Below are 23,969 nucleotides of genomic sequence, written 5' to 3' on the forward strand. Positions count from 1 at the left end.
AAATTTTATTTTTAGAAACTTAAACTGCCAAGTGAAAAACATCATTCCCGTTCTCACAGGCACAAGGAAATTGGGGCCTTTAATCTTTTAAAACTGTATCAAGGAGGCTGTTTGCCTCTAACTCATTCTAGAGAAAACGGCAGACTTCATCTCCCTTCTGGCCAAACGGTCATCATTTCCTACAGAATAAGGCCTGACCCCACCTCAGGCTGGTAATTTGACCTCAATATACATTTTTTTTAGTGTGTCTTTTGTGGGGTTTTTTGGCCACACCATGCGGCATGTGGGATCGTAGTTCCCTGACCAGGGATCGAACCTGCACCCCCTGAAGTGGAAGCACAGAGTCTTAACCACTGGACCGCCAGGGAAGTCCCTCAATATATCCATACTTTTTGAGGTTTACCTTCCATGACTCCCTTATGTATCTGCCAAATCAGACCACCAAACCTTAGAATAAATCTCCCAAAGTGTAGTTGCTGGATCAAAGAATACACCCCTTTTCTAGATTGTAGATGTACTTTGGTGAGTTACTCTGTCACTGGCTTTGAGCAACAGGCCTCTATTTCCTCAAATCCTTGCAAACTCTGCTTCCTCCAGTTTTTGAAATGCCCTGAACTACTTATCTTTCCTCGTACTTTGTTGCCCTGGGCACATCCACCTATTGTTCTTTGCTTACTTATTTTATTTTCACACCAACCAGCTTGAAAACTTGACACATGGCACTCAAGGATCACGGCCAATATTTGTCAAATGCATAATATCACTCTTTCAGTTCACATGTAGAACCTGTAATTGTATCTATACTCTGGTGCCAAGGGATAGGCAGCTTTTATTTAAAATTTAAAAAATAAACGTATTGCTTTTTATGCTGATTAAAAGTAAGATAATCCTCGGGCTTCCCTGGTGGCGCAGTGGTTGAGAGTCCGCCTGCCGATGCAGGGGACGCAGGTTCGTGCCCTGGTCCGGGAAGATCCCACATGCCGCTGAGCGGCTGGGCCCGTGAGCCATGGCCGCTGGGCCTGCGCGTCCGGAGCCTGTGCTCCACAATGGGAGAGGCCACACAGTGAGAGGCCCGCATACCACACACACACACAAAAAAAAGTAAGAGAATCCAAGCTCATTGCAGAAAATTTGCAAGAGAATGGGGAGGCAAAATCCCACCAACTCGGGCACAGGCCTTGACATTTAAGGCTACAAATGGTCAAATTTTGCAATAGACAAAGCTGAATCCTAATTTAGTTTAGTTTAGTTTTGTTTTATTTCTGTGGACATTCGAATAAGGTCTGGAGTGGATGTAGGTTAGAGTGTAGGTTTCGAGACCCCCAGGTAAAAGGAAGTAAAGCTTCAATTTCATTATCCCGGAAGTAAGAGTATAAAGTCTTTTTGCATGTCTTGCAAACCTTCTCAGCTGTACTTCTTGAGAACAATTGATAACTGGGCCATCTGCTCTGTGAGAGGAGGCGGTGCCGGTGGAGGTGAGGCATTCTAATGCCACAGCTAATCAATGAGGAATGAGTGTAAACTTCCCACTCCAGTATTTTCAGTTTGTTTGTTTGTTTCCAGCTTAGACCACCTGTTACCAGATAAGGATTCCTTAACAGTAACTTACTCAAGTCTTCTTAACACAACTTGAAGTCCAACAAACAAAATTTACGTTATTTTTTTCCTGGACTAACGTTGATTTTGCATTTTCTGAGCAGAAATGATCTGACGGCAGTTTGCAAAATAATAAGAGAAGAATTTTGGGGGTAGGTGAGGGAGAAATGGGAGGAGCAGATGTATGTTTAAGTTACATTAGAGAGGAAACTTTGTCTAAACAGCATCATCAGTTTGAAAAATAGGTAGGTTACTTTGGGAATCGGATTTCAAAGCTCCATGGAGGGGCTTATATTTTAGACTGGGGTGATGATGTCTCAAGAATTCTTGGAGGCTCAAAAAAATGACAGAAGGCAAAGCACTGTGGTTACAGAATGTTTGGAAAATGTACTTTTCAAGCAATAAATAAGTGACAAATGACTAATCAAATAGAAGTTTGTGTAGGTATGGGTTTATTCTTTCCCATAAAAAGGCTGGTAGGATGAACATATTTTATTAGATGAAGGCAAAGTGTACCTAACTCAAGAAATCTAGACACCATTTTTGCGAATAGTTGGTTTGTTTAGTTTTAACAACTAAATGGGATTCTTGTGAAGTATAAAATATTTAGGATTGGTCACAGAGTTGTGATTTCCAATGAGGGATCATGTGTCCAAGAATTATGAGAGAGAGAGAGACAGAAAGAGGGAGAGAGGAAGGAAAGAAGGAAGGAAGGAAGGGAGAGAGCGAGGGAGGGAGGGAGGGAAAGCGTTCAGATAAGCTATTGATGATTCTACGTTTTTCAAACCTAATGGTCAGAATATTAAGTTTTAAAACTTAAATAAGTCCTGTTTGTGTGTGGGGTTTTTTTTGTTTTTTTTTTTTTTTTTTGCGGTACGCAGGCCTCTTACCGTTGTGGCCTCTCCCGTTGCGGAGCACAGGCTCCGGACGCGCAGGCTCAGCGGCCATGGCTCACGGGCCCAGCCGCTCTGTGGCATGTGGGATCTTCCCGGACCAGGGCACGAACCCGTGTCCCCTGCATCGGCAGGCGGCCTCTCAACCACTGCGCCACCAGGCAAGCCCCTGTTTGTGTTTTAATGTTACCATCTGACTGTCGTTCTGGCTGAAAACAACTCCATACTAGATGTATCAAATCTTTCTAGACTTTACTCCCCCATCTTCCTATTCCTCTGTCTGTCTCTGTCTCTGTCTCTCTCTTTGTCTCTCTCTCTCTCTCTCTCTCTCTCACACACACACACACACACACACACACACGAGAAGGAAATAATTTGCCTTAAAGTCATTTGTAGCCGTGAATTTTTAAAGTAATGTTTTTCTTTATAGTCAGTAAAGTAGAATAATATTTCTAGAGACCTCAAAGTGAGATACTGATTTGGTGAACATGCTTCCTGAACCACGGGAAAAAAAAAAATCAGGGCAATTGTCTGACAAGTTCAAATGGGAGAAACTGATATAAGTTTTGAGGGTAGAACTGTGCAAAAGAGAAAATGTACCTCAGTTATTGGTCTAACAGAGGCTAGTAGAACTAAAAGCTTTAAAGCCCATCTAAAGATAAAATGTAATTGTTCTCTCTGGCAAGAAGAAAATGTTTAACCACAGGAAGAGAAATAGCTAGAAAGGAAAATACAATAGGGCATAATTCTGGGACTTCTTAGCTCCTTTAGTAAACAACCATTTAGCCTAGGGAGGAAGGTGTTACTGCCGAGGCAAGCAGAGCATTAACTAGGGGAGCTTATCCAGAAGTGACAGAATGTCTGGGATTTGCTTCAAAATAATATAGGAGAGAAGGAAGTATGTGAGGGTATAGATGAAGCAAGAGTGGCCATGGGTTGATAATTGTTGAAGCTGGCTGATGAATATTTGGGAAATTATTACACTAGGATCTCCACTATTAGATATATTTACATTTTTACATCAAAAAAAATGAAAAACACAAAGACATTCTAGGCAGGACAAAGTCCTTGTTTGTGAGGTCACCTGGCTATTTTTAAGGTTTTTTTAAAAAATAAAATGTATTCAAGAGTAGTAGATATGTGTATGAGTTGCCAAGCACAAGCGGAAGGGGAGAGACGAATATGGACTGATTTAGACATTTATTTTGCCCCCGCTAATCTACTCTGTGTGTTGCTGAGGAGAGCTTCCAAAATGGGTTGGAGAAATAAAATCAAATATACCTAAGTTTTAAAGATAAAGTTTACCCAAGTAGCTTGGAAGTGAATATGTTTTCCTCCCTTTTAAGGTAATACGGAATAATCGTTTTGGCTTTTGCATGACATCCTGTGGAGGCCTGATGAAACACTTTAGGAAGCAGATTGTCCCCTGGTAAGAACACACCAATAGAAGAGAAAGCCTTTACTTAAGTGTTGCGTGCCTTTCAAGGGATATGCGGACTCCATCCGTACATCGACAGCTTCTATTCATTCATTTTGAGGAAAGTATCTTGCTCTCTTGTTACATATTATAATGGTTGGCCAAATTTTCTGTAAAAATTACCTGCATCAGGATTAACCTTTCCCGTTTTGCAGATTTGGCAATCCAATTCCAATGGTTTGACAGCCTTTGATACTTCCTGTAAATAGCAGTGAATAATGAACTCCCAGGGTGTCACTGGGGGTTATTCACACTTGCTAATGATTAACCACCCCTGGCTCCTGAACTGTAAGAACCAGACTTCAAGGCCCCAAATACAGCTCATCCTATTTTAGACCCCTGCTCAGGTTTTTATATGAGTTTTGAAAATCCCTTCTAACTCAAACCAGAACGAAACCTAAGTGTCCAATAAATGGGGATTGGTACATAAATTATATCCATAGTTACAACGAACTATTATTTAGTCATCAAAAATGATGATAGTAAACCTGCCCTGTAAGAAACGTTAAAAGAAGTTCTCTAGAGAGAAGGAAAATAAGCCAGAAACTCAGATCTCCATTAAAAAAAGGAAGAGCTGGGAAGAAGGAATAAGTGAAGTTAAAATAAAATGATGACCAGTCTAGACTGGGCACCTGCCTTCTCCAACTCCAGCTCATATTCTTCCTCTGTCTCTGTCTGTCTCTCATTTCTCAGACTTGTACAAAAAAGTATAAGATTAAAAAAAACCCTCCTTGCCATGCATCTCATTCCTTTCTACCCTTCTCTTCCTCCAAAGGTAGCCATTGTGAATGTTTCCTTGAGTATCGTTCCAAAGAAATATAGGCATAAAACATTTTACACAGAAGGGCAATACTAGGGACTTCCCTGGTGGCGCAGTGGTTAAGACTCTGAGCTCCCGATGCAGGGGGCCAGGGTTCAATCCCCGGTCAGGGAACTAGATCCCACATACAGGCCACAACTAAGAGTTTGCATGACACAACTAAGGAGCCAGAGAGCCGCAACTAAGACCCAGAGCAACCAAATAAATAATTTTTAAAAATGGGGGTAATACTATAATGTTCTTCACCTTGCTTAAAAACAACGTACCACGGAATTCCCTGGCAGTCCAGTGGTTAGGACTCTAAGCTCTCACTGCCGAGGGCCCAGGTTTAATTCCTTGTGGGGGAACTAAGATGCCACAGGCCTCACAGTGCTGCCAAAAATCCCCCAAGAAACAAAAACAAAAAAGCTTGTCAACATATATTAGTAATCTTTCTATGTCAGTTCAGTCTGATTTACTTTGTTGCTGTAATGACTGCAAAATAAAGTTTTCTTGGTGGCTTTTTTTTTTCATGTTTCTGTTTATTTGGATTTCTTTTTCTTTTTTTTTGAACTGCTTATCTATAGACTTTGCCCAACTTTACTTTTTATAAACAGGGTTTTTTTCCTCTGATTTGTATCAGCTCTCCGTAAGTTCGGTAACTAGGTCTTGTGCCTGACATGTGCCACCGGTTATTTTTTCCCGGTTTTTTTGCTTTTGAAAATTTTATGATTGTTTTCCTCAAACACAAGTTTTTTTACAAATACAAAATGCTTATACACATGTATCTCTCTTACTGGGTCTCAATTTTGTGTCCTGGTTAGAAAGGCCTCTCCACTCCCAGATCATATTCATGCCTCCTTCCAGAACACGTGGTCTCAACCTCAGCACGACTGACCCTCCAGACAGGATGCTTTTTCTGTGGAGGTCTGTTCTGTGTGCGGTGAAACAGCAGCATCCCTGGCCTCTATCCGCTAGATGCCAGTAGCATCCCCTCCTCTCCAGCTGTGATCACCAAAAATGTCGCCAGGCATTGTCAAATGTCCCCTGGGAGGCAAAGTTGCCACCTACATCCCGCCTGGAGAACCACTGTTCTAGAACATACAGGGTTGCATTTTTAATGAACATTTCAATCTCTGATTCAGATGAGTTTTATTTTTCTTAAAGGAGTGAGATAGAGATCAGCTTGATTTTTAACTAAAAGTAGTCAATTGTCCCAATTCAATTTACCCCGATCTGAAAAGTCACCTTTGCCAAAATCTAAATGTCCATATCATATTCTAAACTCTCATTGTTCTTTGCTTCCTCTTTATTTATTCTCAGTACAAAACGCTTACATTTTAATTATTATTAACTTCAAAATACACTTTAATATTTGAAGGGGTTTCCCCTGCCCTCCTCCCATCCCAACACTTCTTTCAGAATTTCCCAGGCTATTGTATGGTTGTTTAATTTTGATGAAGTGTAGCAATTTAAAGAAAAAAATCCTGTTGGAATTTTAATAGAAATTGCTCTGAATTTAAAGATCGATTTGGGGAAGATAAATATCTTTATGCTTTCGCTATTGAATCTTGCAGGAAAGGATAAATTATATCTTTTATTTTACTTAAGTCTTCCTTTATGTCCCTCAGTAGGATTTTAAAGTTTTCTTCATAAAACTTGCACATATTTCTTGTTAATTTTACTCCTAGATATTTCATCGTTTTATTGCTGTTATAAATGGGTCCTCTACAGCTTTGAGACGAGGTAATGGTGATAAATGGAAACATATGAGTGGATTAACCCTTTGATGGAAAGAGGAGAAAGGGACTCAGTTAAAAACTGGTACACTATTCTGAAGGTCTTACTTTTACCTCATAAATATGGTACTTATTCCAAACTATATTTTTTTTCTTTTTTTTAAAATCAGAATACATCACCCCACGCCCCCGCCTTCATTATTGGTCCATCTAACCTTGTTCCTTTAATTCTGTCAATTGCTTTTAGGCTAATACAAAAACAGGCTGGTTTTCACCATTTTAAAAAGGGAAGAAAGGGAATTCCCTGGTGGTCCAGTGGTTAGGACTCTGTGCTTCCACTGCTGAGGGCCCAGGTTCAATCCCTGGTCAGGCAGCTAAGATCCTAGAAGCGGAACAGCCAAAAGAAAAAAAAGAAGAAAAAAAGAACGGGAAAAACAATGAACACAGTAGAAAACTTGACGAAAGTTATGAACAGGTGAAAAGAAGAAATAAATGCACAGAAAACACAAGAACGTGCTCACCTTCTCAAACCAAGACATGTATTCTTAAAAAAGTTAGGTGTCACGTATTTGTCTAGGAGATTGGCAAATATGAAATTGATTGATAATGTGCAGTGTTAGCAAGGGTGTAGAGAAAGAGGTTTTAAATATGTAAGATGATTTGGAGGGCAATTTGGCAACATCTGTGAAAATTTTGAATGCACAGCCCTTTGACTCAGCTAGTCTACCTTCCAGGGACTCCTACAGATACACTCACAAAAGCCCCCAAAGATCTGCATACAAACTGACATTCTGTTGAGACACACTGGTTCAGTTTGCCCTCGTTTACAGTCCGAAGGAGCTCCTGGCGTTGGTTGGTGCCTATGTTTTATCAATTGTTGAATATTTTAACTATAATTGCACTTTCTTTTTGTGCTTAGTTACAAATTAGACACTATTTAAATGCTTAGCACTAAACATAAATGAAAAAAGCAAGCTGCGGAATATCATTATTGTTTGGATCATGGACCAGGGGTCAGAATGGCAGGACAAATGATTGAACTGCCCTTCTTCATCTGTCAGATGGGGATAACAATAAGGTATGCTTCTTAGGATGTTTTCAGGAATAAAGATTAAAATATGTGAAGTATTTAACGCTGCCTGGCGTGTTATTTACAATAACGGATTGTATTCTTATTAACGATTCTTACAGTCTCATTTTCATGCATTATTTTGCTTGAGAAATATTTATTGGGTCCCTTTATGGTTGAGGCCTTGTGCCAAGTTCAGGAATATTTAACAATAAGCACACATTTTAGTGGGGGGGGCGTCAAAGGACAACAAACACACTAACAGTCAAATGAGCAAAATAATTAAAACCTGCAGCGTTATGGGGCCTCCCTGGCCGTCCAGTGGTTAAGAATCCGCCTTCCGGGCTTCCCTGGTGGCGCAGTGGTTGAGAGTCTGCCTGCCGATGCAGGGGACACGGGTTCGTGCCCCGGTCTGGGAAGATCCCACATGCCGCGGAGCGGCCGGGCCCGTGAGCCATGGCCCCTGAGCCTGCGCGTCTGGAGCCTGTGCTCCGCGACGGCAGAGGCCACAACAGTGAGAGGCCTGCGTATCGCAAAAAAAAAAAAAAAAAAGAATCCGCCTTCTAATGCAGGGGATGTAGGTTCGATCCCTAGTCGGTGAGCTAAGGTCCCCCATGCCTCAGGGCAAGTAAGCCCTCATGCCGCAACTACAGAGCCCACGCACCACAACTAGAGAGAAGCCTGCGCGCCACAGTGAACAGCCCACCCACAGCAACTAAGAACCCGCGCAGCCAAAAAAAAGTAATAATAATTATGGGACTATGGAAGAAAAGAAAGTGTTGAGCGAGACCTGTGGTTCTCTACCAGTGGTGTCCCCCACCCCAATTTCTGTCCCCTCTGGAGGACATTGGTAATGTCTGGAGATGTTTGTCACAACTTGGGGGGAGGGTGTTACCAGCCAGTATTGGTTAGCCGCCAGGCATGCTGGTAAACATCCTACAATGCACAGGACAGCCCCCTACAACCGAGAATTATCCAGCCCCAAACAGGACTGCGGTTGAGAACCCCTGAGCTAGATGGTGGCAGCGAAGGTAACTACATTTAGGTCAAGTGGTCACAGAAGACTCTTCTGAGAAGATATTTAGGCCGAATTCTGACTGGTGAGAAAAAGCCTGATGGGCAGCAAATGCTATGGGGCCATCCCAGGCAGAGGGGACTTGAAAACAACAAATAACAATGAAAACCCCCTTACATTTGAGTGTAATATACATATGCACATATGGAGAGCGAAGGGGTCAATTAAGAGGCCTTTCCTATTTCACTATGTATACTTCTTTCTTGCTGGGATTTTTGAGAACAGTCTTCCCTCCACCCCACCCCGCCCCTTTTTTTGTAATTAAAAAATGAGGAAAGAAGAAAAGCACAAAAAGCAGGCAGGTTGGAAGACAGCCTCGGTAAAACTCCAGGTAGATTTCAGAGAAGAGACAGGTTTTAGAGCAACCTCCATGTGCTCAGGTGGCCCTGGTGTTGTAATCTGTGGTCAGTCTCTGCCCTATACTGCCTTCCACATCCACCAGACCCTCCACAGATGATGCGAGAACACTTGATTTTCAGTCAGGTAATTTACGTCCAGTACTTGGTTTTATACCTTTTAGCTTTGTTATATTTGGATGTGTTATCTTCACTTTAGGAAAAAAATAATAACCTAGCTTACTCGTTTGAGTATTAAATGAGGTCATTTAAATTGTTTCGTAAACTGTAAAACACAGTACAGATCATGATGTTGAGAATAGAGAGGTTAGAGGCTGTGCTCAACCATTATCTTTCTGCTTTGTCCTGTTGAGTTCAAATCCCCTCTAGGGAAAGAAAAATGAGGCCTGTGCTGCAGAGGGAAAAAAGGGCTGGGAAGGGAAATGCAGGCCAGGAGAAAAGTGATTACAAACAAAAGTAGTAGCACAAGTTACATTATTCATGTAACTAAGGGGAGGAGAGTCATGCTGATGGGACAGATAAAATCACCACAAGATGGTTGTAGCCCAGCCCCAGGCCCTTGAAAAGACAATGGTTGGCTTCTCCTTAAGCAGCCTAGGACCCTCTGACCTGAGATGTCAAGAGATGATTATAGAACCCTTGTGCAGTGCTTGGAGCCCCGCAGTCTGCATATTTTATAAAAATATCTGTTCCCCAGAGAGGAGAAGCAAAAGGGATCCAGTGACTGTGAGTCATCATTCCTTGGTGTAAGACAGTGCCACGTGGAATCAGGCTTTATCAGCGGTCACTGAGATGAAGGAAATAAATAGTCTTCAATCACTTGATGGACCACGTATCAAAATAATAACTGCAAGTATTGATACACTTTTCTGGCTTATGTGCCTTTCCAAGTTTCTTTTTGAGTTTTTGCTTTTGAAGGGTTTGCAGCTGTGAAAAGTAACTTAACTCTGTGTCTTTTCTTGGCCTTGAGGCAGCCTGGGAAGATAAGACACAAAATGGAACTGTGTGCCTGGAGGGAAAAAATAATGGTGTAAAACGATGATCGAGTACCAAACACTTTCTCACTTTTCATTCATGCAATTTTCCAATATAATTAACATCCACATGAATTCGGCAAATAATACATAGTAAATGTGAATCCACATTTCTTCCCCCCAAGCACCGGGAAGAATCTTAAAGGACACTGGATCAGTTTCAGCGAGAGGCCCTACCTGGGATATTTCGGGACTCACAGAGCCAGAACTGAAACTTGTTTTTCCACCTTGAGAAAAGCAAATAAACAAAAATATCCTAAGCAACTGCTGGTTTTTCAAGCCCACTCTTTCGGGTTGTTTTCCTGGCCTGTGTTACGCAGACTCCAGGCACTTTCTTCCCAGAATGCACCAACAATCCAAAGCTTGCAACAAGTTTGGGACGGGCCTTGAGGATGTGGGAGGGAGGACATCGACCCGGGGCAGGGGGCCCGTGTTCCTCTCGGGAGCATCTCGCCAGCTTTAATAGCTGCTTCGGTGTGATTCGCTCGAGCCAAAGGTGAGCATTGCCCGGACCAAGCCGGACCTCCAGCGAGAGAGTTGAAAGTTCGACTTTCTCCTCCTGGCCATTTGAAAAGAGGCTTTTAATTCTCGGCGCCCCTTCCCCGGTAAAGTTTGTTTTCTAGCTATAAACTCCCTGCAACCCTCGGTTTCCATCTCGGCTGCTTGAGAATCGCAATAATCAGCCAAGTTCACTTAGACGAAGGAAAAGATACTTTTGTGTACCTAATGAGAGCCACCGCGTGGCCGCGGAGAACCACGCGGAAGAAGGAAACAGTTTTGTCTCGCGCTGGTGCAAACGGCCCAGGGGGAGGGTTAAGCCGACCCGAAGGCGGGTTTCGTGGACCGGCTTCGAAAGAGGCCGAGGCAGCCGAAGCGGCTTTCGAAGTTAGCAAACAAAGCGTCTCCCCAGTAACCGGCTCCAGACGAGGCTCCTGCCACCCCGACCGCTGAGGCGCAGCGCCGGCGGTCCGGCTCCTCCTCCTGCGTCCCTCCTCCCCCTTCTCCCGGTCCCCAACGGATGTGAGCCACCAATCCCAGCAACAAACAACCCTTCAAACGCGGGAGCTGAGCGGCCCTCTAACGGGCCCCTCCCCGCCCCACATCTGTCCTGCGCGCGGGCGCAGCCGCTGATTCATCTGCCGCCAGGCCGGGAAGGAACTGCGCTCCGGCAAGTTACAGGGGAGCCCCTCCAGGCTGGTGGTTTCCCCCAGGACCATGTTCCCCCCTTGGTCGTTTTAGATGTGTGTTCTCTTAGGTGCCGAGCAGTCGGCACACCACAGGAAAAAAATAATCGTAAGGTCGTTCCCTTCTTAGACTGACGCTGTTTTCCTTGTTTATCCATTTTAAGCCCTGTAATTGGAAAAAACCACCCAAGCTTTGTAAACTCTGGCCTTATTCACTCTCGGGGCGGGGGTGTCTTTTTTGGGGGAGGGTGAGTATGTGGGAGGCTGGCTTTAATTTTCAGTGTAATCCTAAAACAGAGGCTCCAAAATCTAGTTAGTCATCGTTTGGCTGCCTTATTCCTCCTTGGGTTGAACCTTATTTCCACGGAGCTTCTGCCGGGTTCTTCACAGAGATTACAAAACAAAAACAGCACAGAGCAGAAACTGGAGGCTGACTCGGGAGCTGACGTCTCTATCAGGCTAAATTATTTACGTTTGGGTTTTTTTTTTTTTTTAAGTGATGGGGAAAGTCTTAGTGTGGCATGTGACAGTTCATTTACTTCAAAACGACGAAGGGGACAAACGCGAAAAGGAGAGGAGAGAAGTCTTTTTAAAGGGTAATTTCATCTAGGAACTCCTACTGGAGTCCTCCTCTCAACCAAATTAAAGCAACAGGAACATGTATTTACTTAATGGTTAGTTTCTGTTTGAAGTACCGGGGGTGGGGGGGGTGGGGAGAAAAGGGTCCCCTAGCAGGATATAAGTCCTAAAAGTAGACTTTGTTTACCGAAACAGATGAGCGCCCCCGGGGGTGGTAGCCCCCTTCCCATAAAGGCGGCACAGCTGCCCGGGTCCGGGGGTGCGGATGTCAGGCCGAGTCTAGGCGGGGCGGGCGCGCGTCCGGGCAGTCCCCAGGCAGAGACTTTTAAAGAGCATGTGAGCATGACAAGTGTCTGTCCGCAACATGTTAGATTTCGAAACTGCCTTGCAATCCAGTCCGAAACTCGCAGCTTTAGCCGGGGGGAACAGACTTTCACCCGGGGTGTCTGTGCCTCATCCTCCCCACCCTGCCCCCCACTGTTGCTGTGGAGGAAGAGCCCCCGGAGGAGAAGGGTGCGCCGCGCCGCGCCCGCGTGTCAATGGCAGCCGCGCATTCTGGAAGAAGTTGGTTCTTGTCCCGAATACTTTTCCTACGGAGCCCCGCCCCTTGAACCAGCAGCCGCTGTCTTCTCCTGCTGCCAGAGCAGGGACTGTGGAGTTGGGGCAGCTGTCAAAAACGAAAGGGGAGCCTTTTCTTCCCTGGGGTGGAGGAGGGGGAGGAGGAGACGGCCTCTTTTCCATCTGTTGCAATTTCCTAACCAAACGCACCCTCGCCAGGCCCGGGAAGAAAGGCCTAAAGTAGAAACTCGGGGCGCTCGGCTGGTGTCGCCGCCGCCGAGCCGGGGATGCAGGCGGCGTGCGCGCAGTGGGGAGCAGCGATCGCGTTTCTGGGCTCGGCCGCCCCCACGAGGAACGGGTGACAGCGGCCCGGGGACGCGGGGTGAGGCGGCGCGGCCGCGGCGCTCGGTGCCGTCCTCCGCGGCTGGAAGGTGCGGGGGAGGGGCGGAGGAGCGGCGGGGCGGGCGGGGGACGGGGCGGGCGGCTGGGGGCGGAGGCAGGACCTCCTGTACCTTCCCTCCTTGCCTCGCTCACTCTGACAGCGCCGAGGTGCGCCGAGCAGGAGCGGGGAACAAAGGAGCGGAGTGGGGAGGGGAGTGAGTTGGGCGAGGGGGAGCCCCCGGCCGGCTGCCAGAAGATTCCGGCAGGAGGAAGCCGAAGTGTCACTTGAATTCCACCCAAGGAGCGGGAGCCTGGGATCCGAGCGCCTTGTTTAGCAATAACGGCTGGAGCGCGTCCTACAAGTTACGGGAGAGTCGGCCGGGAAGGAGGACAATCACTCGGCCCCTTCGCCCTCGCTCCTAGCCCCTGGAGACCCCAGCGTCGCCTCGCGCTGGGAGGGGAGCTCCAGAATGAAAAGCAAGAAAGGTAAGGCTCGCGGGCTGCGCGCGCCGTGGACGCGAGTCCCAGGGAAACGTGCTCGAGGGGCGGCGCTGGGTTTGGGGCGAGAGTGACTTGGTGGACTTTTCCGCCCCGGGGCTCGCAGGCCCGAGCGGCGGCCGTTCTCTTTGTTGAGGCTGCGTCTGAAATGGCAGTTGTTGTTTCCTTCTTAGACACAACACCGAGGGGCTGTTGTGGGGAGACGGGCCTCTCCACGCTGCTGGCACGTTGTCAAGAAACACGCTCGCCGTCTTGTTTGTGCGCCTCCAAGTTTCATTGTCTCCGCAGACACCCCACGCTCGCCGCGTGGCTTCTTGCTCTTTCTCGCGGGCGGGGGAGTGGGGTCCGGGTCGGGGGCACCCCTGCCCCGCTTTTCCCCGTTGGGACCCTGGGCGGCCCGGCCGGCGGAGCCGCGGCCCCTTTGTCTCAAAGTTGGGCTCCAGGGTCCCCCGCTCACTCCCGGCTGGGCCGGGCACGTCTTCTCCAGGGATGGGGCGTTTACACCATCAGAGGAAGGCGACTCTGGACCCCAGGTCGCCCCCGGGTGTCGGTCCCTTTGGAAAGCTAGACTTTTCAGAATTCCCAGCCTCTACAAGTTTTCCCACGATGTATCTGGGGCAAGAGGAAGAGTTAGGACTGCGGGCAAGCGGCGTGCAGTCAGAATGAGTTCAAGTGTGACATGCAAAGAGTGAGTCTGTCATTGTTTCCACGAAGCGTTCTGGAAGCTTTATAGCTAAAACTTGCCGTCAGTCTGGTTTAAAAACAAAATACACAGAAAGAAAAAGGGAAAAAAAAGACACCACCACAAAAGGTCAAAGAATTTTAACTCCCTTTTGAAGTTAACTTTTCAGTCCTTAGCAGGGAGGTACCCCCGAATGTTCCGTCGTGGGCCGGAGTTGGCTTTTCTGTTGTGATTTATGTCGAGTGGTTCAAAACAGAAGTTAATCGCTCGGGGAAGCCAGCGCGGGCGGGGTGGGGGGAGGGGTGGCTACTGCGCATGCCCAGCTGCGGCCAGAGTTTCTCCAGCTCCACATTCTTTCAGACTCGTCGAGCGAATACGGTTAGAACAGACTCCCGTTAGAGTGGGGCAGCCTCGAAGCCGAGAGGGTTCCCTCGGCCACATTTTCACCTTGGATTTCTGTTCGTTTGATCCTGGGCTGGTGCCTTTGAAACACGCGGAGCTCCCCACGTCCCGCTTTGCGGGCGGGAGTCAAACTAAACGTCCACCCCGGGGCCTTGGTAGTTGTAGTGGAACTAACTCCCCGCGCGTCCTCTCCCCGGGAACCCTGAAGGGCGAGAGCGGGGGCTCAGAGGTTTGGACGTTTTAACTGGGCTCGGCGAGAAAAGGCGCGCGGGGAGCGCCCGGGGGCGCCCAGGGAGACCAGGTCAACTCGTGGAAGGCTGACAGGTCCAGATCGTCCCTGGGAGGCGTTCTCTCCCTTCTGGTGAACTGACTGGGACAAGTTGGGTTGTTTTTGACGGGTGCGTCTTGTGATCCGCGAGCAGAGCAGAGCTGGGCTTGCGCCGGGGCGGGTTCCCCCCATTGTTCGGGCTCTGGCGGGGAAGGCTGTGATGATCCTCCCCGACCACCCGTAAGGCTCTGGGGTTCCCCCCTCCCCGCTATTGTGCCGGTGCCCCCCCCCGTCCTTCCCGGCACCCCTCTCTCGGCGCCCTCCCCCCAGCCCAGCCAGGGGACGGGGCAGGAACCCGCCGGTCCCTGGGGAATCTTCGGGGCGCGCTGCCCCGGGGCGCGAGGTACTGCTACCGCGCCGACTCATGGAAACAATGAAAGGTGACGTGTTGGAGGGGAAACTTCGCGACTGGTTCGGAGCCCTTGCGGGGGAGCGGAGACTGCCGAGGTTGCCCGGGTTTCTTTCCCTTTTTAGGTTTTCCTGGCAAATCCTTTGCGGGTGGGCAGGCCCCTGAGGAGGTTGAGATTCACGGCCCCGTTTTCAGTTTCTTGTAATCTGAAACTCCAAGGCCTGGGTTTGCTCTCACTCGTGCGGTCGGAGGGGCGACTTCAGCGGGGGCCGAGGAGTTGGCGGAACAAAAGCTCCCGGGCCGGCCGGGCCGGGCTCCTCCCTCGGCGAGTCCCTCTAGGTCCTGCCCGCCCTCGCCCCGGCCTCCAGCCACCTGGGGGCCCCGTGCCCAGTGGCCTCCGCTAGGGCTCCGGAAGAGATCTGGCTCGCCGAGTTGGACTGTCCGTTTTATAAAAGTCAGTGAAAATCTTTTCAAGTTTTGTTGAAAACAAAAGCACTTAAAAACTCAATCGCGGAGCCGGGGATTTGGTAAGACTGCTTTGTGACAATAGTGTCTCGTCTTAGAAAACTGAGAATGCCCAAAAGATCTCCCCAAAAGATTTTCAAACAAGCAAGCAGATTCGTTGAGGAAAACCCCCTAAGTCTCTTTGCTCCCGGTTTCTGACGATGTGGGATTCTTGCTTCAGACTTCTGCGGCTGGGTTCATCCTAGCGCTCCTTGGATTTGGTGCCTGGGGGGGTTAAGTACGTTTCCCGTCGCTTCTCCTGAGATGTTCTGATCAGGAAACCTGTTAGGTTAGGTTTGCTTTTTCCTATTTGTACCCTTAAGCGTTGCCTTCGGTTATTGTTATTCCCAGATCTTTTTCTAGTCCAGATTTTTTTTTTAAGAGTCCAACTTCACAACCATTGTCTCTCTGCCCCCCCCCGGGCTCTGCCCCTCCCCCTGTTACTACTCAGGAAAAAAAAAATGCTTTTTAGCGCTGTGGGATTCATAGAGCATCTTGTGGCTTTCTAAACAAATTTCCTTGTATGTGGATGGAGTAAAAGAGGCTTGTGATCCCCCCGCACCGCCCCCCCGCCCCCGACCACCACATTTTTTAAAGTGTGAGCAGAGTAAAACGTTTGGAAACAAGTCGTAACCGGGAAAGTGTTCCAAAGCTCTGTTACAATAGGAAATGAGTAACTTGGAAAAGTCTTTTTGTTTTTCCAAGTTGAGCCACAATCCGGAGGGAGAGTTTTAATGAAAACAGTCCTGACAGCAGCAAACGTGGTTTGCTGTAGTGAAATATCAGCTGGCACAGCCGAGGAATTGAAGTCTTAACTTCCTGTTCCGTCAGCTTTTGTGCACATATTGGAAATATTTGTTAAGAGGTCCGGAGGCCTGGCCGCTCTTTTATTTAAATGAACTGAGAACAGAGTAAAGTCGCTGCAGTTTGGTGTTGCTTAACTGAAACCTGCTTTTGTGTCACTAGCCTGTTTTGAAAGATCAGGCTTCTTGTCAAACTAAGTGAGCAGATCAAAGGACAGGCTTTAGGGGTTTTTTGTTTGTTTCAAACTATTTGTGATTGTCAATTTACAGTTGGGAATTCACTGTTCAGTGAGCAGACTTTCACACTGTTTCTAAAACGTTAAAAAGGGGAGGTGGGGTTAATAGCCTAGAGAAGTTCTGACTTTTCAGACTTTTTGAAGAGTTTAAACAAATTGCTTTATTCACATTTGCTTTAGTCATTCAGTTACTTGACACGTTTTTAAAAGTTAAGATTTCTTTATCAGAGCAAATGTAAAACAGGAACATTTATAATTTCTTAAGGTTTTTTTGTTAATAGTTCTTCACCCAAGTTTCAACACCGGTTTTAAAAGTTTCTCATCTTCTCAACAGTGAAAGCACTTTCAGTTTTAAATGTGCCTCCTTTTTTTTCTTTCTTTTTAAGCAGTTTAATGAAATCTGGGTTGAAAAACATCAGATATGCAGCTGCTGTTAAAATTTAGGGTTGCTGGGCCTTTTACTGATGGCTGTTTGTTAATTAAGCCTTGAGCCAAAGTGAATTTGCAAGATCATCCTACTCTTTTGTTAGAACTTGCTTTACTTTGTCTTTGGAAGGTTCTGCCTTTTCTGCGGACACTCCCTCCAGCACCTTCTGCCCCCTGCAGTCCAAAACTGAAAATGTGTCACCAAGAAGAGTTAGACTCAGTTAACTGATGAGCTAGCTCATCAGCAAATCTTGAATGAGTAGCTTTTTGAGTTTCACTGTGTTAAAATGCTTTGAAAGGATGGGGTTTGGGAAAAGTTCCTTTCAGATACATTGAATGGTTTATCACTCTGAGGAATATTCTGTTTTTATTTCCTAACAAGGTAAACCACTTGAGCTTGCGTCAACAAAGTTAAGAGTGCCTACCTTTAAATGTCATGCTACCTTAATTTCCTTTATATAGAAATACTGGTTTTTCAAGCATACTATAGTTTGTAATTTATTTATGTTTTTAAAATTCTTAATTGTCTTCAAAAATGAGAATATACGTCTTTAGTCAGAGTAGCCTTTTGTAGTTTTGAAACGGGAAGGGTTAAAGTTCAAAATTATCTTTAAATGTCAAAAGGGCCAAGTCTGAATTTTTGTAGAACCCAGTCTATGTGTGATTTAAATATTCTCTATGGGTGTGACTTTTTAAAAATTTCTGGTAGGATTAAAGCGCTTGTAAACAAAAGAGTTTCCTCTGGGGGTTGCATATTCAGTTTTCTTTGTCATGTAACGATTTAAAGCTGATCTCTGCTTATTGATATGTAGTATCCTGGGTTCGGATTAAACTGGCAGTCGAAATTTACGGAAGTTTTAAAGTTTATTCACTACTAGGCATCTTTTGACCTCTTACATTAAGTACTAAAAATAGAATAGTTTTATGCAGTGAAATTTAAAACTTCAGTGGTTGTTTGCATTTAGTAAAAAGTGACTAGTACTGTCCATTAAAAGTAGGTGTCTAGTTTTGAATAAATGGGGGTAGCAATGAAAAGGAAAAGAAGAGGAATTGGCAGAAAATTCTGCCATGCATTTTATCTTTAGACTACTAACTGGGTTACAAGTGTAATTTTCTTGGCTTATATCAGTGGAAAAAATCTTCCTTTTTATTTCAAAACCTTCAGCGGAAGAGGGAGGAAGAACAGTGTTTCAAAGGTACATTAGTTGGATTGTTTTTCCTAGTTAGCAATGACCTCACGGAGAAGGTTGTCAGACACATCCCGTCTGCTTATGACACCTTTCCTGTCTCACACGTGGCAAGCTATTTGCAAGCTAGGTGCAGCTGTGTCTCACTTGCTGAATTAGACACTTCTGAGCACCATTGAAAAGGAACGTGAGATGTTGAATCCTATAGGAAAATGGGTACGAAAGGGAATCTGCCGGTGGGCTGGGAATCTAGAATATGCTGCCAGTCGAATTACTCTTGAGATTTCGCATGAGCTCTGGTGTTTCAGGACGGAAAACACCCGTTCTTCGCTTGTTTGGCTCTCAAGAGTTGAGAAAACACAGTTGTGCTGAGTGGTCAAAAGAGGTGAGCTTTGCTGATAACAGTGGCTGACGGCTGGCTTCTGTCCTCTCGTAGGTGTTGTTGCCGCGTCTGGCAGTGAGACCGAGGATGATGACAGCATGGACAGCCCCCTGGACCTCTCCTCTTCTGCTGGCTCAGGCAAGAGAAGGCGGAGGGGCAACCTGCCCAAGGAATCCGTTCAGATTCTCCGCGATTGGCTGTATGAACACCGATACAATGCCTACCCCTCAGAGCAAGAAAAAGCATTACTGTCCCAACAAACACACCTCTCTACACTACAGGTAAGGGAAAGGAACACCAGCTGTATGCCCGGGGGTGTGGTGGGTTTTTTCCCCAAAGTCGCTTTATAGCATTCCGGTATAGCAAGTCATTAAGTGCCTCCCCACTCAAAAAGGGGGGGGGGCATATCTTTTTCTTGTAAACTTTTTATAGTGCTAACAGCTAATAACTGGCTATGTAGAGAAACAGAAACACTTGACAGTCATCTGTCAAATAGCATTTCCTTTAATGCCTAAAAGAGCCTTCCTTTATGCAACAAACATAAGAAGGAGGTTAAATCTTACTCTATTGCCCAGGAAACTGGTTTGATATTTAAACAAGTTCAGACTTCAGTGAGGTAATTCATGTTCTGTCTGTTGACATAGTCATTTGAACTGGGAAAAATCAGTAACTGGGAGGAGTGGCTCTTTTCATCCAGGAAAGGTTTTCCTGTAGTTGATTAACTTAAATACTGGGGCGGTAGATAACAGGTTAATATGGGGAGAGTTAAAAGGTAAAATTCCCTCTCTAAAATCATTTTCAGGCGTTTGAGAATGTATACCTTTCTTTTCCTTCCTCCTGAAAAGGTTTAAGGATGATGAGAGGCCAAAAAGGGGATTTGTATTAGAAAAAGAGAAGGTTTATGACAGGAAACACCTCTCTTTTCTTGGCTGGGCTCAAATACCTCTAAATAACTTTGAAGGTCCCGGTAAGCCTTTTCATGCCTCCTTTAATGCAAAGAGAGAGAGCAGTAAGGCGCCCCCAAGAAGGCTCTCGGGCATGTTGGCGGAGTGTTAAAGCGTCTAAAACATCCCCATATGATTTCAGGTCTGTAACTGGTTTATCAACGCCCGGCGCAGGCTCCTCCCCGACATGCTGAGAAAGGATGGCAAAGATCCAAATCAGTTCACAATTTCCCGCCGAGGGGCCAAGATATCTGAAGCCAGCTCTGTGGAGTCAGCAACAGGCATCAAAAACTTCATGCCGGCTCTAGAGGAGAGCCCTTTTCACTCCTGTACAGCTGGACCCAACCCAGCCCTAGGGAGGCCACTGTCTCCTAAGCCGTCATCCCCAGGATCCATTTTGGCTCGTCCATCGGTTATCTGTCATACCACTGTGACTGCATTGAAAGATGTGCCTTTCTCTCTCTGCCAGTCAGTTGGTGTAGGACAAAACGCAGATATACAGCAGATGGCAGCCAGCAGCTTTACAGACACCTCCCTCATGTACCCAGAGGACACGTGTAAATCTGGACCAAGTGCACACACACAGAGTGGTCTTTTCAACACTCCTCCCCCAACTCCACCGGACCTCAACCAAGATTTTAGTGGATTTCAGCTTCTGGTAGATGTTGCACTCAAACGGGCTGCAGAAATGGAGCTTCAGGCAAAACTTATGGCTTAACCCCTTTTTTCAAGCAAAACAGTTCTCAGAAATGTTATGATTGCTGGGATGATGGCAAGAGGTGAATTGCATTATTTTATATATTTTTTTATTAATATTTGCACATGGGATTGCTAAAATGAAGCTTCCTGTTACTGAGATGTTGTCAATGGAATACAGTCATTCCAAGAACTGTAAACTCAAAGCTACTGTAGAAACAAAGGGTTTTCTTTTTTAAATGTTTCTTGGTAGATTATTCATAATGTGAGGTGGTTCCCAAGATTATGTGATTTTTTTTTTTCCCCTCCCCTTTTTTTTGTTGGTGTCTTTTTCAGACTGTGCAATACTTAGAGAACCTATAGCATCTTCTCATTCCCATGTGGAACAGGATGCCCACATACTGTCTAATTAATAAATTTTCAATTTTTTTTCAAACAAGTATGAATCTAGTTGATTGATGCATTTTTTTCATGACGTAATAAAGTATTTTCTTTAAAAAGTACTGTAATGCAGAGTATTTTGTTGAGGGAGGCATTTCTTAAAAATGAGTAGGAATATAGCACCCCAATGAGCAGGAAGTTGGGGGTAGGGTGGAGTGTGAGTTAGGGGGGTGTCACCAGCTCTTTGAAGAACTGTGGACAAGCCAGGCTGTATAAACAGGATGTGTGATAATTTACTCTTGATAGGAGGCATAGCAGGCCCTTAAATCTTTACTTAAAACTGCAAGTTGGAATGAATCGTTTCCATTGGTGTTTAGCTAACCACTAAATCCCTTGGTGACCTAGTCTGCGTATTTTAAGACACGACCCACGTTGAAAAGGAAGATCTCAAAGCACCTGATCGGGGCTCAAGTTTTCAGAAGTAAACAGCAACCCAAGCAGTTCTTAGTATTGCCTCTTGCACGTTACCGTCTAAAATAATTTTTGTTCAGTGGTCCAGTCAGGTAAGGCCTCTTTACGTTTAAAAGCATCTTTGAAAACATTGTCTAAAGTGGTGAAAGCAGTGGGGTTCTGTCTCCCATGGGACTGTTAGTTTATTAGGTTTCTTTCCTAAGGTCACGGTTTGTGAAAAGTGGTACCATACACAAGTGGAGTTTGTTGGGATAGGCAGTTCTTTATGAAGCCAGGATGGCTAGAAGGGAATTGGTGGTGTTCCTTTCACTTGAGCAGGTTTGTCACATGCCACAAAACCATTCTTTGTAGTCATGCTTAGTATGAGGTTTCTTTGTTATTATAGTCATGTTCTTTCCAGCCCTGCCCCAGCTATGAATTGTCTAAGTTTGAGGGAGCATTAGAGCTCCAGTATTGTTTAAAGAATGTAGGAAAACTCTTCCAAACTTAAGCTTGTCTAATTTTGAAATTCTGTTTAGAAGGTGCCTATTGTAGAAAGAGCTAAACTCAAAGACTTCTCTAAGTGGAAGAGAAAAACTGATGAGGACAACCAGGGGTGGGAAGAGAAAACAAGGGAGGAGAAGGTGGTGCCTCTAGCCTGTGAGGGGGGCGGCTTTGAAGGGCTCATCAGCCTCCAGTGGGCTAGCCCCACCTCAGAGTTGCAGAAATAGACAAAACCAAAAAGGAAATGATGTACATAAAAGGAGCAAAGTAAACAAATAAGAATGAAAAATCAAAGGGGATTAAGAATCATTACCTGCTTTAATAGCTAGATCAAATGCTGAAATCCTTTGAGTACAGATAAGAGAGACCAGCAAATCCTGAAAGGCTTCCCTTGATAAGACATTTCATTAATCATACTGGGTGGGGGAGGGGAGAAAGCAGTCATGTGAGTGATTTAAAAGAAAAATAAATGTCAAGGGTCAAATGAAACCCAAACATTAAAAAAAAGAATCACCCCAAATGGATCCAGGTTGATAAATAACTGGTGTGTAACAAATGTAATTGGAAAGGTACATGTAAAAAAGTGTTTATTCAAATTGGAGCCAAATAGAAATAACTGTTTGCTTAGTATTTGCATGAAATATCTTTTTTCATTTGTTTACTTTTAACTTGTGTTTTTTAAATTTTATTTATTTATTTTTGGCTGCACTGGGTCTTCATTGCTGCGCACGGGCTTTCTCTAGTTGTGGCAAGTGGGGGCTACTCTTTGTTGGGGCTTCTTACTGTGGTGGCTTCTCGTTGCACAGCATGGGCTCTAGGTGCACAGGCTTCAGTAGTTGTGGCTCGCGGGCTTGGTAGTTGTGGCTCACAGGCTCTAGAGTGCAGGCTCAGTAGTTGTGGTGCACGGGCTTAGTTGCTCCATGGCATGTGGGATCTTCCTGGACCAAGGCTTGAACCTGTGTCCCCTGCACTGGCAGGTGGATTCTTAACCACTGTGCCACCAGGGAAGCCCTAACTTAATTTGTATTTAAAGTTCATCTCTTTAAGAATTTGTATTTAAAGTTCACCTCTTTAAGATAACATGTAGTTGGGTCGTGCTTTTTTAACTGGCCTATCAATCTCTGCCTTTTACTTGGTGTGTTTAGTTGGTTTATATTTAATATAACTACTGATATGTTTGGATTTAGTTTACCATTTGGATTTTTTCCTCCCTCTGTTTCTCTTTTCTTGCCTTTTTTGGGTTAGTTGAATATTTTAAATATTTTGTTGTGATTTTTCTATTGGCTTTCAAATTATATTGTTTTTTTATTTGTATTTTTGCGGTACACGGGCCTCCCACCGTCGTGGCCTCTCCCGTTGCGGAGCACAGGCTCCGGATGCGCAGGCTCAATGGCCATGGCTCACGGGCCCAGCCGCTCCGCGGCATGTGGGATCCTCCCGGACCAGGGCACAAACCCGTGTCCCCTGCATCAGCAGGTGGACTCTCAACCACTGCGCCACCAGGGAAGCCCTATATTGTTTTTAATGGTTGTTCTAGGGGATTACAGTATACATCTTTAATTTATCACAGTCAACTTAGAATTAATATTATACAACCTCATACAAAATATAGAAACTTGGAACAGTATGGTTCCATTTACTCTCTTCTTTTTTGGTTGTTTTCATATATAATAGCTATACCTGATAAATCCAACAGTATAATATTATAATTTTTGTTTGAAACAGGCATGTGTCTTTTTTAAAAGTTAAGAGAAAAGAGAATGTATACAGGCATACATTGGAGATATTGTGGGTTTGGTTCCAAACCACCACAATGAAGTGAATATCACAAAGTGAGTCACACAAATTTTTTGGTTCCCAGTCCATATAGAAGTTATGTTTACATTATACTGTAGTCTATTAAATGTGCAATAAAAAATGTACGTACCTTAATTTAAAAATCCTTTATTTGATAAAGAGTACTAACCATCATCTCAGCATTCAGCAAGTCATAATCTTTTTGCAATACTTAATAACATCAAAGATCACTGAGGGAATGCCCTGGCGGTCCAGTGGTTAGGACTCTGGGCTTTCACTGCCGAGGGTGTGGTTTCGATCCCTGGTTGGGGAACTAAGATCCCACAAGCCACACGGCGTGGCAAAAAAAAAGAAAACTCACTGATTACAGGTCACTGTAACAAATAGAATAAAAATGAAACGGTTTGAAATACGGCAAGAATTACCAAAATGTGGCACAGACATGAAGTGAACAAATGCTGTGGCACCAAATAGACTTGACACAGAGTTGCCACAAGCCTTCAATTTGTAAAAAACACCTGCAAAGCACAATAAAGCAAAGTGCAATAAAACAAGGTATGCCTGTATATAGTCTTTTTTTAATATAAATGTATTTATTTATGGCTGCATTGAGCCTTCATTGCTGCACGTGAGCTTTCTCTAGTTGCGGTGAGTGGGCTA

General features: G+C 45.2%; 1 protein-coding gene across 4 annotated transcripts; it reads left to right on the top strand.

Moving 5' to 3' along the window:
- The first annotated feature begins 10,410 nt into the window (after positions 1 to 10,410).
- Positions 10,411 to 20,617, top strand: TGIF1 (TGFB induced factor homeobox 1). 4 transcript variants are annotated; one of them, XM_004275932.4, is made up of 4 exons: positions 11,956 to 12,790; positions 13,042 to 13,226; positions 18,592 to 18,818; positions 19,624 to 20,617. In XM_004275932.4, the coding sequence occupies exons 2-4, from the start codon at positions 13,211 to 13,213 to the stop codon at positions 20,197 to 20,199; spliced, it is 819 nt and encodes a 272-aa protein (XP_004275980.1). In that variant the 5' UTR covers positions 11,956 to 12,790; positions 13,042 to 13,210; the 3' UTR covers positions 20,200 to 20,617. The 4 variants fall into 4 exon arrangements, with proteins under 4 accessions (XP_049554267.1, XP_033295248.1, XP_033295249.1 ...); XM_049698310.1 differs by lacking the exons at positions 11,956 to 12,790; positions 13,042 to 13,226 and adding an exon at positions 10,411 to 10,534; XM_033439357.2 differs by lacking the exons at positions 18,592 to 18,818; positions 19,624 to 20,617 and having other exon boundaries at positions 11,916 to 12,741; positions 13,042 to 13,208.
- Positions 20,618 to 23,969: the final 3,352 nt, after the last annotated feature.

Source organism: Orcinus orca, chromosome 15 (genome assembly GCF_937001465.1).
Source record: "Orcinus orca chromosome 15, mOrcOrc1.1, whole genome shotgun sequence".
Lineage (NCBI taxonomy): Eukaryota > Metazoa > Chordata > Mammalia > Artiodactyla > Delphinidae > Orcinus > Orcinus orca.